This window comes from Hypanus sabinus, chromosome 28, assembly GCF_030144855.1.
Source record: "Hypanus sabinus isolate sHypSab1 chromosome 28, sHypSab1.hap1, whole genome shotgun sequence".
Classification (NCBI taxonomy): domain Eukaryota; kingdom Metazoa; phylum Chordata; class Chondrichthyes; order Myliobatiformes; family Dasyatidae; genus Hypanus; species Hypanus sabinus.
The window spans coordinates 41,274,960-41,287,674 of record NC_082733.1 but is presented as its reverse complement, the minus strand read 5'-3'; the positions used below and the strand labels follow the sequence as shown (position 1 = coordinate 41,287,674).

The window sequence follows — 12,715 nt, the reverse complement described above, 5'->3', positions numbered from 1 at the left end:
CGGGGAGGCATGTGCCTGTGAATAATTGGGCAGAATCCATTGTTCGGAGAAGGTTTTGGCACAGTTTCCTTGAGGGCTTTTCTCCTGGATTGAAACCATAAGACCCAAGAACAGAATTGGGCCATTCAGTCATGGCTGATTTTATTACCCCTCTCAAACCCCTTCTCCCTGTAATCAATAACCTAGCAGCCTCCACGTTAAATATACCCAAGGACTTGGCCTCCACGGCTGTCTGTGGCAATTAATTCCACAGATACACCATCCACTGGCTAAAGAAATTCCTCCCCATCTCTTTTCTAAAAGGACGTCCTTCTATTCTGAGGCTGTCAACTCTCTCTAGGGCTTTGAAGCTGCTTTTTGAGAACGTGTGTAAGCCAGCCAATGAGATTCCAGTGTCTAATATGTGGAGGAGCCTTGAATCTAATGAAATGGCTCTGGCTTTCTTATCTCAACTGTTGGTGCACATTCTCCTTCCTTTCCTCACCACATTGACTCCCAATTACCTCACCCCTTTGTGCCCTCTAAAGCTGCCTTATTGGAAGTGACAGATACGGAGATAAGTTCTTCCTTCATTCCCTCAGAGAAAATACCCCCCCCCCCCCCAACCCATCCACCCCCTGACAGCACTGGCCAAAGATTTGCTTATTCCTTGTCTTCAGCCTAACCCATGAATACAAGTGGTGAATTATACTCGCCTGCTCATTTGCTGGCTGCCTAGGCCATTTATTAGAGAGGTTTAAAGCATTCAGCTGGCTCGTACAGCCTGTGCGAGTTTGTGTTTCGAGTGACTGAGTTCTGTGAATGCATGCAGTCAAGTCTGAAGGAGTGAAAATCCCCCCTGTGATTAAGAGGCCATTTTATCCTTGATCAGACATTGCTATTATCCAGAGGCAGTTCACACTGTGCTTTTGGCCCACGTTATTGCTGTGTGATGTGGACATTTAACTCCTGGGGAGATATTTTCTTTCGATGATTGTTGATGCTTTTTTTTCCCCCTTGGCCTGACTGCCTCACCAACACTTCGCATTTACATTTCATCTTTAATAATATAAAGTGTACTTTTTTTACATACAAAACACCGTGCTATAGCCAGCAATGTTAATAACCTGGTTTCAATGGCTCAGTTTAATATCAGGGAATGTATACCGTGTACAGCCTGAAATCCTTGCTCTTCACAGACACCCACGAAACAGGAATAAAAACTCAAAGAATGAAGCCTCACTCCCACCCACCAACACCACCCCCCCCCATGCACAAGCCCTGGCAAAAGCCCCAGTGGCCATGATCAAGAGTAAAGTTATTGTCTCAGTCAATCTGTGTGTGTGTGTCGCTCGCTCGCTCTCTCTCTCGCTCTCTCTATATCACTCCTGCAGTAGCAAGAGTGGTGGCCACCAGCTTGCTGTTTCGATGATGCAATCTGGAGTGTCGTTTATCCGAGTTCCCCTGACTCAGAAATCTACAGTCTCTCTCTCTCTCTCCCCCCCTCTCTCTCCCCCCCTCTCTCTCTCCCCCCCTCTCTCTCTCCCCCCCTCTCTCTCTCCCCCCCTCTCTCTCTCCCCCCCTCTCTCTCTCCCCCCCTCTCTCTCTCCCCCCCTCTCTCTCTCCCCCCCTCTCTCTCTCCCCCCCTCTCTCTCTCCCCCCCTCTCTCTCTCCCCCCCTCTCTCTCTCCCCCCCTCTCTCTCTCCCCCCCTCTCTCTCTCCCCCCCTCTCTCTCTCCCCCCCTCTCTCTCTCCCCCCCTCTCTCTCTCCCCCCCTCTCTCTCTCCCCCCCTCTCTCTCTCCCCCCCTCTCTCTCTCCCCCCCTCTCTCTCTCCCCCCCTCTCTCTCTCCCCCCCTCTCTCTCTCCCCCCCTCTCTCTCTCCCCCCCTCTCTCTCTCCCCCCTCCTCTCCCCCCCTCTCTCTCTCCCCCCCTCTCTCTCTCCCCCCCTCTCTCTCTCCCCCCCTCTCTCTCTCCCCCCCTCTCTCTCTCCCCCCCTCTCTCTCTCCCCCCCTCTCTCTCTCCCCCCCTCTCTCTCTCCCCCCCTCTCTCTCTCCCCCCCTCTCTCTCTCCCCCCCTCTCTCTCTCCCCCCCTCTCTCTCTCCCCCCCTCTCTCTCTCCCCCCCTCTCTCTCTCCCCCCCTCTCTCTCTCCCCCCCTCTCTCTCTCCCCCCCTCTCTCTCTCCCCCCCTCTCTCTCTCCCCCCCTCTCTCTCTCCCCCCCTCTCTCTCTCCCCCCCTCTCTCTCTCCCCCCCTCTCTCTCTCCCCCCCTCTCTCTCTCCCCCCCTCTCTCTCTCCCCCCCTCTCTCTCTCCCCCCCTCTCTCTCTCCCCCCCTCTCTCTCTCCCCCCCTCTCTCTCTCCCCCCCTCTCTCTCTCCCCCCTCTCTCTCTCCCCCCTCTCTCTCTCCCCCCTCTCTCTCTCCCCCCTCTCTCTCTCCCCCCCTCTCTCTCCCCCCCTCTCTCTCCCCCCCTCTCTCTCTCCCCCCCTCTCTCTCCCCCCCTCTCTCTCTCCCCCCCTCTCTCTCTCCCCCCTCTCTCTCTCTCCCCCCCTCTCTCTCTCCCCCCTCTCTCTCTCTCTCCCCCCCTCTCTCTCTCCCCCCCTCTCTCTCTCCCCCCCTCTCTCTCTCCCCCCCTCTCTCTCTCCCCCCCTCTCTCTCTCCCCCCCTCTCTCTCTCCCCCCCTCTCTCTCTCCCCCCCTCTCTCTCCCCCCCTCTCTCTCCCCCCCTCTCTCTCTCCCCCCCTCTCTCTCTCCCCCCCCTCTCTCTCCCCCCCCTCTCTCTCCCCCCCTCTCTCTCTCCCCCCCTCTCTCTCTCCCCCCCTCTCTCTCTCCCCCCCTCTCTCTCTCCCCCCCTCTCTCTCTCCCCCCCTCTCTCTCTCCCCCCCTCTCTCTCTCCCCCCCTCTCTCTCTCCCCCCCCTCTCTCTCTCCCCCCCCTCTCTCTCTCCCCCCCCTCTCTCTCTCCCCCCCCTCTCTCTCTCCCCCCCCTCTCTCTCTCCCCCCCCTCTCTCTCTCCCCCCCCTCTCTCTCTCCCCCCCCTCTCTCTCTCCCCCCCCTCTCTCTCTCCCCCCCCTCTCTCTCTCCCCCCCCTCTCTCTCTCCCCCCCCTCTCTCTCTCCCCCCCCTCTCTCTCTCCCCCCCCTCTCTCTCTCCCCCCCCTCTCTCTCTCCCCCCCGGATTTGGCTCAACAGCTTGGTTAGAGGGTTAGGGTTTGATGCAGGATAGCATCAAGGGGGAGCACTATCACCGGGGAACTTCAGGTCTTGGGGTATGGCTGTCAATGTAAATCGGGGATGACAGAGGCCAGAAATGGACGACTGCAGGAGAACGATGCCAGCCCTTCGGCCCACAATGTTGTGCTGACCCTTTTCACCTATTCTAAGATCAATCTAACCCCCCCTCCCTCCCACATTGTCCTCCATTTTCTTTCCATCCATGGGAGCAAGCTGAGGCGTCAGTTACAAATCCGGGGCAGGCAGGGGCTGTTGTGAAGGCACGGAGGTGTTTGAAAGATGCGAGTTCCTCCAGTACTGTGTGTGCGTGCGTGCGTGTGTGGCTCCTGTCAAACCTCAGCATGAACAGTTTCTGGGTTGTTATGAGGCTCCAGTCCGTTCAAACAGGGAGAGGAAGTGTGACACCCCTGCCTATTGCAGTCTGCTTGTGACTCCAGACGTGTGATCGTCATTGCCCTTGGGGTGGTCTATCAAGCCACCTTGATCTTAATGCAAAAGATGCTTTTCACTGTATGTTTTTTAATGTACATGTGATGACTACTGTGAGGATCATTATCTTTTCATAGTGGAGAAGCTTGTGAGCTTCTGAGGTACCAAGAGTCTTGGAGTCTGGTCATCTGACACAAGGCTGAGGTTCTCAACAAGACCTGGCAGAAGATGATGACACATCAAAATTGCAGTGAAGACAGAGGAAGGAGTCATCTTGCATTCCATTTCGCTGGACCCTGACCCCGATTATCGAGGACCGTGTGGAAGCTGCCCGTACACCAGCCTCCCCATGTTAAACAAAGTCCCGCACAGGCGTTCTCCCGTTATGTGGATCCCAGATAGGTTTCCACAGCCACCTGAGGCCCCTCCAATAGCCAGCCACTTTGGAGAACATTGTACACAACATGGAGGTGGTGGGTGGATGTGGATGTGACAAAGGGCTGGTGATAATGGAGGTCACCTCTAGCTACTGAAGTGGAGTATTGAATCAGTGAAACAGCTACCAGATCGTAGCGGAAAGGCTCTGGGAATCTGTCTGCTGTGGGAATAGTTTTACCTTAGAGCCCGGATTTAAGACCTTAAAAAATAGGAGCAGAATTAGGCCACTCAGCCCATCAAGTCTGCTCTGTGATGAATCATCATGGCTTATTTATTATCCTTCTCAACCCCATTCAAAGGTTTCAAAGGTACATTTAATGTCAGAGAAATGTGTACAATATACATCCTGAAATTGTCCGGCCTTCTCCCTGTGTCCTTTGACTTCCTGACGAATTAAGAACCTATCAACTGCTTTAAGTATATCCAATAACTTGGCCTTCACAGCCGTCTGTGGCAAGAAATTCCTCCTTATCTCTGTTCTAAAGGGACGTCCTGAGGCTGTGCCCCTTCTGGTCTTCGACTCTCCCATTCCCCTCTACACCTACTCTAGCTAGGCCTTTCAATATCCGATAGGTAAACATCTTGAGGTATCTTTTTATTCCCCACTTGCTTATGGGAATTGGAAACTGCTTTCTGGAAAGAAGTTGTTAATGTATATGCTTTGGGGCTCTTATCTTTCCATTTCTCCCTCCCTCTTTCTCTGGTACAAAGGTTGTGTCAGCGTGAGAGGATTTTGGCTATTGTCTGCTGGGGGCTGTGCCTTTGTGTGGTTTTCCTGATGGTCGTTGGCGGGAGGTTCGCATTCCAGTCAGCTGTGTCCCAGCTTCATATTGATTTCCTCATGTCACTGTGGACAAAGCCCCGAGCGAGGGGACACAGGGAAGGGGGGGGGGAGGCTCTAGGAGGGGCAGAACGAAACAAGCAACCCTTCGGAAAGGCGACTGCACGCTACTTGAAAGCAAAGTCTGTTTTAGTCGCGAGGCTGCTCGGAAAGCAAGATTCCTTTCAGGCAGTTTCCTAAAAGAGAGTTTAAGGGAAAACCTCGGTAAAAGGCCATGCACGATTTCATTCATTCACAAAAATGGGAAAAAAAATTCTTGAGTCCATCAGTAATATTTAGTGAGTTGGCCGTGTGCCCAGGGGAAGGCTGAATGATCAATTCCCCTCGATGCTTGACATAACACTCTGGTATTCTCAGCTTCACTGACTGGGAAGAAAGGTTCCATTTGGCTCAGTTGGCACTAAAAAGAGAGGACAGCCCCCATTGAGCCCTTCCACGCCAGGTTTAAATTGTCTAGAGAACACCACTATTATTTCTGCTTGGTATGTCAGGATGTGACTTTCTGGGGCCTGCAGGTGAAGACAATTTTTTTCCCCAGTCACTCCACCACCTTTATCTCTCTCACACTCTCCCTTTACCCCCTTATCCCCCCTCACATTTAAATCACTCTCTCACTCCCCCTTTACCCTTCTCGCTGCTGCTAATCTTTATCCCTCTCGCTCTCTCCCTCACTCCCTCTATCTTTAACTCCCTCGTTCTGTACATCTTTATCTCCCCCTCACTTCCCACCTATATCCTTTGCTTCTCCTCTCCTACTTTAACTTCTCTTGTTCCCCCATCTTTCTCACACCCACACCATTTTCTCTCACTCCTCCCCTTTACCTCCCTTGCCCCCCCACAACTATATCTTTTGTTCCTCTTCCCCTGCCTTTATCTTTCTGTCTCACTTCCTCCCTTCCTTTACCTTTCTTACTCCCACCTCTTCAACTCCCTCACACCACTGCCAAATTCTTTGCACGCTTTTCCACCTTCAGCAGTAGTTCCTGTTGAGAGAATCTTTCATCAGCTTCCCTCCAAGCCTCTGACTCTGTGCCTGCGGCGGCTTGGGAAGAAACAGGCTCGTGTTCCCTGACTGATTTGCACGCTGTTGGCCTGCGTTCAGCCCCAGGCTAGAGTCTCTTCCTTTGTGGAGTTGCTGGAGCTGCTTTCAGAGAAGGCATGAATGGAGTCCGTGTCATGTTGCTCTCTGCGTCTCCTCCCCTCTCCCACCTTCGCCCTCTCCCCTCTGGTTTTAATTGAAGAGTTCAGCTCTGAAGGGCCGTCACATCTTGGCTTGACTCTCGGCAAAGAGCTGAATTGCTTTGAGAAGGGCTCTTGTGTTGGACGTGGTTAGCAGTTTGATATTTTCTTTTCATCTCTGGCTCGCTGGCCGTTTACAATGGGGGGGAGCAGTACTTTCTCATTTCAGCAAGAGAATATTGTACTTGAGATTCACTGCTGTCCAATTCACCAGCTTCTGACCACTTTCTCAGGAGCCTGTTTAAATACACAAAGTGGCCGCTGAGTCTTCTCTGCTGTAGCCCAGAACTTTGGCGTGTTGTCTGTTCCGAGACACTCTTCTGCACACCAGTGTGGTAACACGTGGTTACTTGAGTCACCGTCACCTTCCTGTCAGCTTGAACCAGTCTGGCCATTCTCCTCCGACCTCTCTCATAAACAAGACGATTTTGCCCACAGAACTGCTGCTCGCTGGATGTTTTTTGCTTCTCGCACCACTCTCTGTAAACTCGGGAGACTGTTGTGCATGGAAAATACCAGGAAATCAGCAGTTTCTGAGATACTCAAACCACCCCGTCTGGCACCAACAATCATTCCACGGTCAAGGTCACTTAGATCACATTGCATCCCCACTCTGGAAAAACAACTGAACCTCTTGACCATGTCCGCATGCTTTTGTACATTGAGTTGCTGCCACATGATTGGCTGATTAGATGTTTGCATTAACGAGCAGGTGTACCTAATAAAGTGGCCACAGAGTTTATATGTACGTGTATTGGGGTCTTACTGCGGTGTGTTGGAGTGAGATGCAACACCATTCAACAAGTATAAAAGAATTGCATTAAAAGGATTTTAAAGGGCAGATATGGAATAAAATGTGTATAAAGCTGAAATTTCAGCATACATTTACAACATAAACAGTATTATAAAAACAGTTTAAAGTGCTTACACAGCAGTGATGGGGGTAATAGATAGAAGGGGGTGGGGGCTAACTGGAATGATTGATCAGATTAGCCACCTAGAGGAATAACCTTTTAAGGTGGTGTGAAGTTTTTTTGTTTTAATAAGCGCTATGGTGCTTTCCAGAAGGGAGTTTTTGGAAAAAGCAGTTTACAGGGTGGGTAGTGCCCCCGATAATTTTTCCTGCCTGCTTCTTTGTCCTGGACACGCTCAAGTTCTGCAGAGATGGTGGACTGCAGCCAGTGACCTCTTTGGCTGACCTTGACAGCTCACTGTAATTTTTATATATTGTGTGAAGATGCTCTCTCTCTGACGGCAGTGTAGAATACCAACCTCATTCCAACATGACCTGCAGTTCACGGCCTCTCGTGCACTCATTTCTCCCCTGCACCTCGCCTCTGGTTGACAGATTCCAGTGGGACTTGGAATTGGAGTTGGTACAGCCAAAGCTCGGGGTTGAACTGTGGGCGAATTGCCGGGCAGCGCAGTAGCGGCTAGCATAATGCTATTCCAGCGCCAGCAAACCAGGTCCGTATCCCGCCATTGTCTTTAATCCCATGAACAAAGGCACTTGGATCAGGTTTCTGCCCCATTCTGATATTTGGTCTGAACCATAACTGAAACTCTTGACTATAAGAACATAAGACACAGGAGCAGAATTAGGCCATTTGGCCCATCGAGTCTGCTCCACCATTTCATCATGGCTGATCCATTTTCCCTCTCGGCCCCAATCTCCTGCCTTCTCCCTGTATCCCTTCGTGCCCTGACTAATCAAGAAGCTATCAACCTGTGCCTTAAATATACATAAAGACTTGGCCTCCACAGCTGCCTGAAAGGAATTCCGCAGTTTCACCACTCTGGCTGAAGACCATGTTCACATGTTTTTATGATCTCTCCATGACCATGTGGGTTTCCTCCAGGTATTCTGGCTTCCTCCTACCTGCAAATGTGTATGGGTCATGTGGGTGTAACTGGGCGGTGTGGGTTCGTTGGGCAGGAAGGGCCCGTGACCATGCTGCATCTCTTAGTAAATTGGCTTATTGTCAAGGTTCTGCATGCTGTCCGTACAGATAATTTCTGTATGGTCTGTTGTGCTGAGGTCGTACCAGGGAAAACAGTAACAGAATGTAGAATAAGGTGCCTCTTGGCAACTCTGACAAAATGCTGGAGGAGCTCAGCAGGTCAGGCAGCATCCACGGAAGGGAATAAACAATACTTCGATTGAGGTTCCTCAGGGCTGGAAAGGAATGGGAATGAAACCAGAATACGGTTTGGGGGGGGGAGTACAACCTGGCGGGTGGTAGGTGAGGGGGACAAAATGAGAAGCTGTAAGGGGATAGGTGGAAGAGGTAAAGAACTGGCTTGTCTTCCTTCCCCTTCTCCTCTCTTCTACCCCCTTTCTTTCTGGTCCAGATGAAATGTTGACTGTTTATCCTGCTCCATAGAAGCTGCCTGACCTGCTGAGTTCCTCCAAAAGGTTGTGTGCATTGCTCTGAATTTCCAGCTTCTGAAGAATCTTTTGGGGTTTATAAAGTGTCACTTAGGGTGCCCGGAGTGGTGAAGCAGCTGCTCCCAGTGACTGTCCCATGAGCACCTTCCTCTCTTTTCTTGCAGAATAACTCAGTCTCGCCTTCAGACAGCCTACGGCCAAATGAAAGAAACAACAGGAGTTCCTCTGACTATCTGGACGCAAAGAAGCGAAAGGTTGAGGAGAAGGACTCAATGAACAGATATGTAAGCCCTGTTCCCTTGTATTGCTTTGGCTGGTTGTGTCTTGGAAGGGAGACTATCTGGTGTAACATGCTATGAACTAATTTAAAAGCCTACTTGAAATTCTTCAGCCACCAGTCGTGGTCTTAGTGGGTACCGGCCTCTCGGCTAGGTGGGTTGGCAGTCAAAGGCGCAGAGTTCTGAGCCCTTTAACCAATTGAACCCAATATTCCAGACGCTGCTCTCACTCCAAACCTCGGAGTGCCGAGTTGTCAGAAGTGTTACTCTTCAGGTTAAAGGATGGCATGCTAGTGTAGCAGTTAGCGCAGTCGCTGTACAGCGCCAGCAGTCACCGATCGGAGTTCAATTCCTGCCGCTGCATGTAAGGAGTTTGTACATTCTCCCAGTGGCCCCATGGGCTCCTGAGTGCCCCTGTTCCCTCCCACATTCCCAAAATGTATGGATTAGGGTAAGTTGTGGACATGCTATGTTGGCACCAGAAGTATAGTGACCCTAATGCATGGGTTGTAGACGTGTTTCACTGTACGTTTGGATGTAAATGTGACAAGTAAAGCCAATCTTTAAGACATTAAACCTGGGTGCTCTCTGCACGACAATATGGCAGAATCATGCTTCGAAGTGGAGGGGAGTTCCCCTGGTTTTCCTGTGTCTGTCTTTAAACCAGTAGCACCTCAGCAGGTCACTGTTTTGGGACCGTGTGCCTGAGTTGGCTAATGTACTGTCTGGCCAGCAGCCCCTTTCTGCAGTGATACGTTACGCCCTTGCCCCGTCACGAGACAGTTTGCTGTGTTGGTTGAAAAGGCCTCTGACTTACTCCTCTCCTTTTAGGACAGTGATGGTGAGAAGAGCGATGATTTGGTTGTGGATGTTTCCAACGAGGTGAGATGGGGTACTTTGCCACTCCACCCAGAGTTCTGAGGGGGGTGGGGGGGGGGGCAGTGGTTGGCAGCTGTTGGCGTTCAGAGCCACCTTGGGAAGGAGGTTTCGGTTGAGATCAGTGACTGATCCTGGTCTTTGGAGCCTACCTTTCCCATCCATTCCAAGTCGCTGCCACCTTCCCCAGCCCCAGGACCTACTCCGGATGTGCAAAAGGCTCCCACAATTCAGGAACGAGGCTGTCAGGCAAGTGCTGTGTTGAAGGGAGTCTGTCATTGTCAGAGGGGAATTTGTTAAACCGGAGCCTCGGATTAAACCCAAAGGGTGGCGTAGTTGTGTGGCGGATAGCATAACGCCATTACAGTGCCAGGTTCAATTTGTATGTTCTTGTGACCGCATGGGTTTCCCATGAGTGTTCCAGTTTCCTTCCACAGTCCAAAGACATACCATTTAGTCATTTTAACTGGGAGGGTGGGGTTGCTGGGTGGTGCATTTCAAAGGGCCGTAGGGTCTACTCCTTGTGAATGCCAATAAATTTTTAAACTATCATGAGGGTCACTAGTGGCAAACTTTAAAGCTTAGCTATGCCAGCCAGAGCCCACACTCCATCCGTGGGGGAAAAAATAAATAAAATTCCTGTTTTCTGATCCACTGGGGAAACCCAGAGAGATTTTATCAGCAATTCACAATTTGCAACCCTGCAAATTTCACATTTCTGTTTGCCCCTCCCTCCCTCCCTCATCCACGAATTTACCCTCTCCTTGACAGCTGACCAACTATGGCCGGGTTCCCAGGGTAGTGAGTTGCACCACCCTGCAGGGAGAGATGGGAGTGGTGGTCATCACTGTGACTTCTATAACCCAGCCGGTGAAGTGTGGGGAGGGCTTGTGATGCATGTGAACTCCCCCCCCCCCCCCCCCCCACTCGCTCTCTCATGATCTGTCTGCCATGGGAAGTGAGGTTGGTGGGGGGGGGGGGCGGTGTTCATGGGCACCTGTGACTGGCCACCAACTGGTTTGTACTGGAGGCCCGTTGTGAATGGGAACAAGGACGAGTTTCTGTAATGTTGAACACTGGCCAGGGGCTAGCAGTTGACCAGAAAAGGCCTGAGTTATACCCTCCCTCTGCCACGTTCAGGATCCGGCCACACCTCGGGTCAGCCCTGTCCACTCTCCCCGTGAGAACGGCCTGGACAAGGCTCGCGGCATGAAGAAGGACGCGCCCAACAGTCCCGCCTCTGTGGCTTCATCCAGCAGCACGCCGTCATCAAAGACAAAGGAGATGGGCCATGTGAGTAACGATCTGCTTCAGAGGGACCGCGGAAGATTGAGGGGAACATGAGGGGAAATTTCATTCAAGGGGTGGTGAGAGTGTGGAATCAGCTGCCAGCACAAGTGGTGGACATGAGCTCGATTTCAACGTTTAAGAGGTTTGGGTAGGTACATGGATGGTAGAGATATGGAGGGCTGTGGTCCCAGTGCAGGTCGATGGGAGTTTAAATGGTTCAGAACGGACTAGATGGGCTGAAAGGCCTGTTTCTGCGCTGTACTTTATGACTTCATGATCTGCTTCTTAAGCCCATCACCCCCATGGGCAAGCCATGGCAGTGTAGTGGTTAGCACGAGGCTAGTACAGTGCAAGATGTTCTGGAGTCCGGGGTTCAAAGCCGGAGTCTCTGTACGCCCTTCCCATCAAACCCATGGGTTTTCTCTGGGTCCTCTGGTCTCCTCCCACAGTCCAAAGATGTACAGGATAGGTGAATTTGTCATTGTAAACTGTCCCATGGATTAATCAGGTAGGCCGGGGGTTGCTGAGACAGTGTGGCTTGAAGGGCCTACTCGGCGTTGTATCGCAAAAATTCTGCAGCATAGGCTGCTGATAGCCGCTCACCAAAGTCCTCTTTCCTGGGCCAGTCTTTCAGGTTGCCCCTAGGTGTAGCCCTTCGTCAAAGGTCCTTCCTCTCCCAGGGAGGAGGCGGCGTTTGGAGCTTATGTAGCCCTTGGTTTTTAGGGGCTGGGTTTGCCAGCCCCACACCCAAGCTCTATTCTTTCACACCTGGGCTACGGAGTTGCCCTGCTTCTCTGCCCACCCCAAATGCCAAAGGGTAACGCGGAACAAACAGTGGGAAAGGCAAACAGAGGCTTCATTGCAAAGAGGAGCAAGCGTCAGTGTTAATGCAACTGTTAAGCCCACACCTGGAGCTGTGTAAAGAATTAGTCTTATTAAGAAGGGTTTTCTTGTATTAGAAGCAGCTCAGAGAGGCTTTGCTAAGTAGATCCCAGGAAGAAAGGAACTATTGTTGAGGGTGAGGTCAGCAAAATTGAGTGTTAATCTCTGGAGTTTAAATGAGTAACAGGTGATAATTATAAGCTTTGATATTAGTGGTCTATATTCTGAAAATTGTTTTGCAGCAGGGGCACAGTTTAAGGCATAAAATTGCTATAAATGACAACGTAAATAAATATATTGCAACAGCAGGTTAGGCAGCATTTATGGAGAGGAGTAAGCAGTCGATGTTTCTGGCCGAGACCCTTCATCGGGACTGGAAAGTGTTTACTGTTTTCAGAGTGGAGAGAAAACACAAAAAACTGAGGTGCAAATAGACTTGTGAGTCCTTGTGCGAGATTCCCCAAAGGTTAATTTGCAGGTTGAGTCTGGTGAGGAAGCCAAATGCAATATTAGCATTCATTTCAAGATGACTAGAATATAAAAGCAAGGATGTGATGTTCACACTTTCTAAAGCACTAGTGAGGCCTCACTTGGAGTATTGTGAGCAGTCTTGAGCCCCTTATCTTAGAAAGGATGTGCTGGAAATGGGTGGGGTTCAAAGGAGGTTCATGAAAATGATTTCAGGATTGAATGGCTTGTCATGTGGAGAGAGTTTGATGGCTCCAGGATTGCATTCACTGGAATTTAGAAAAACGAGGAGTAACCTTTTGAATGGTGAAAAGCCTTGATAGATTGGTTGTGGAGAGGATGATTCCTGTGGTGGGAGAGTCTTAAGACCAGAGGGGACAGC

The 12,715-nt window shown here is 51.1% G+C and overlaps 1 protein-coding gene across 4 annotated transcripts in view; it reads left to right on the top strand.

The window, feature by feature from the left end:
- LOC132382620 (transducin-like enhancer protein 3) overlaps positions 1 to 12,715 on the top strand; it is a 90,048-nt gene that overhangs the window by 45,932 nt on the left and 31,401 nt on the right. For all 4 annotated transcript variants that reach the window (XM_059953025.1, XM_059953024.1, XM_059953023.1 and 1 more), the window contains 3 exons: positions 8,704 to 8,823; positions 9,649 to 9,699; positions 10,834 to 10,986. In XM_059953025.1, the coding sequence (XP_059809008.1) occupies positions 8,704 to 8,823; positions 9,649 to 9,699; positions 10,834 to 10,986 (324 nt within the window). The remainder of the gene's footprint in view (positions 1 to 8,703; positions 8,824 to 9,648; positions 9,700 to 10,833; positions 10,987 to 12,715) is intronic.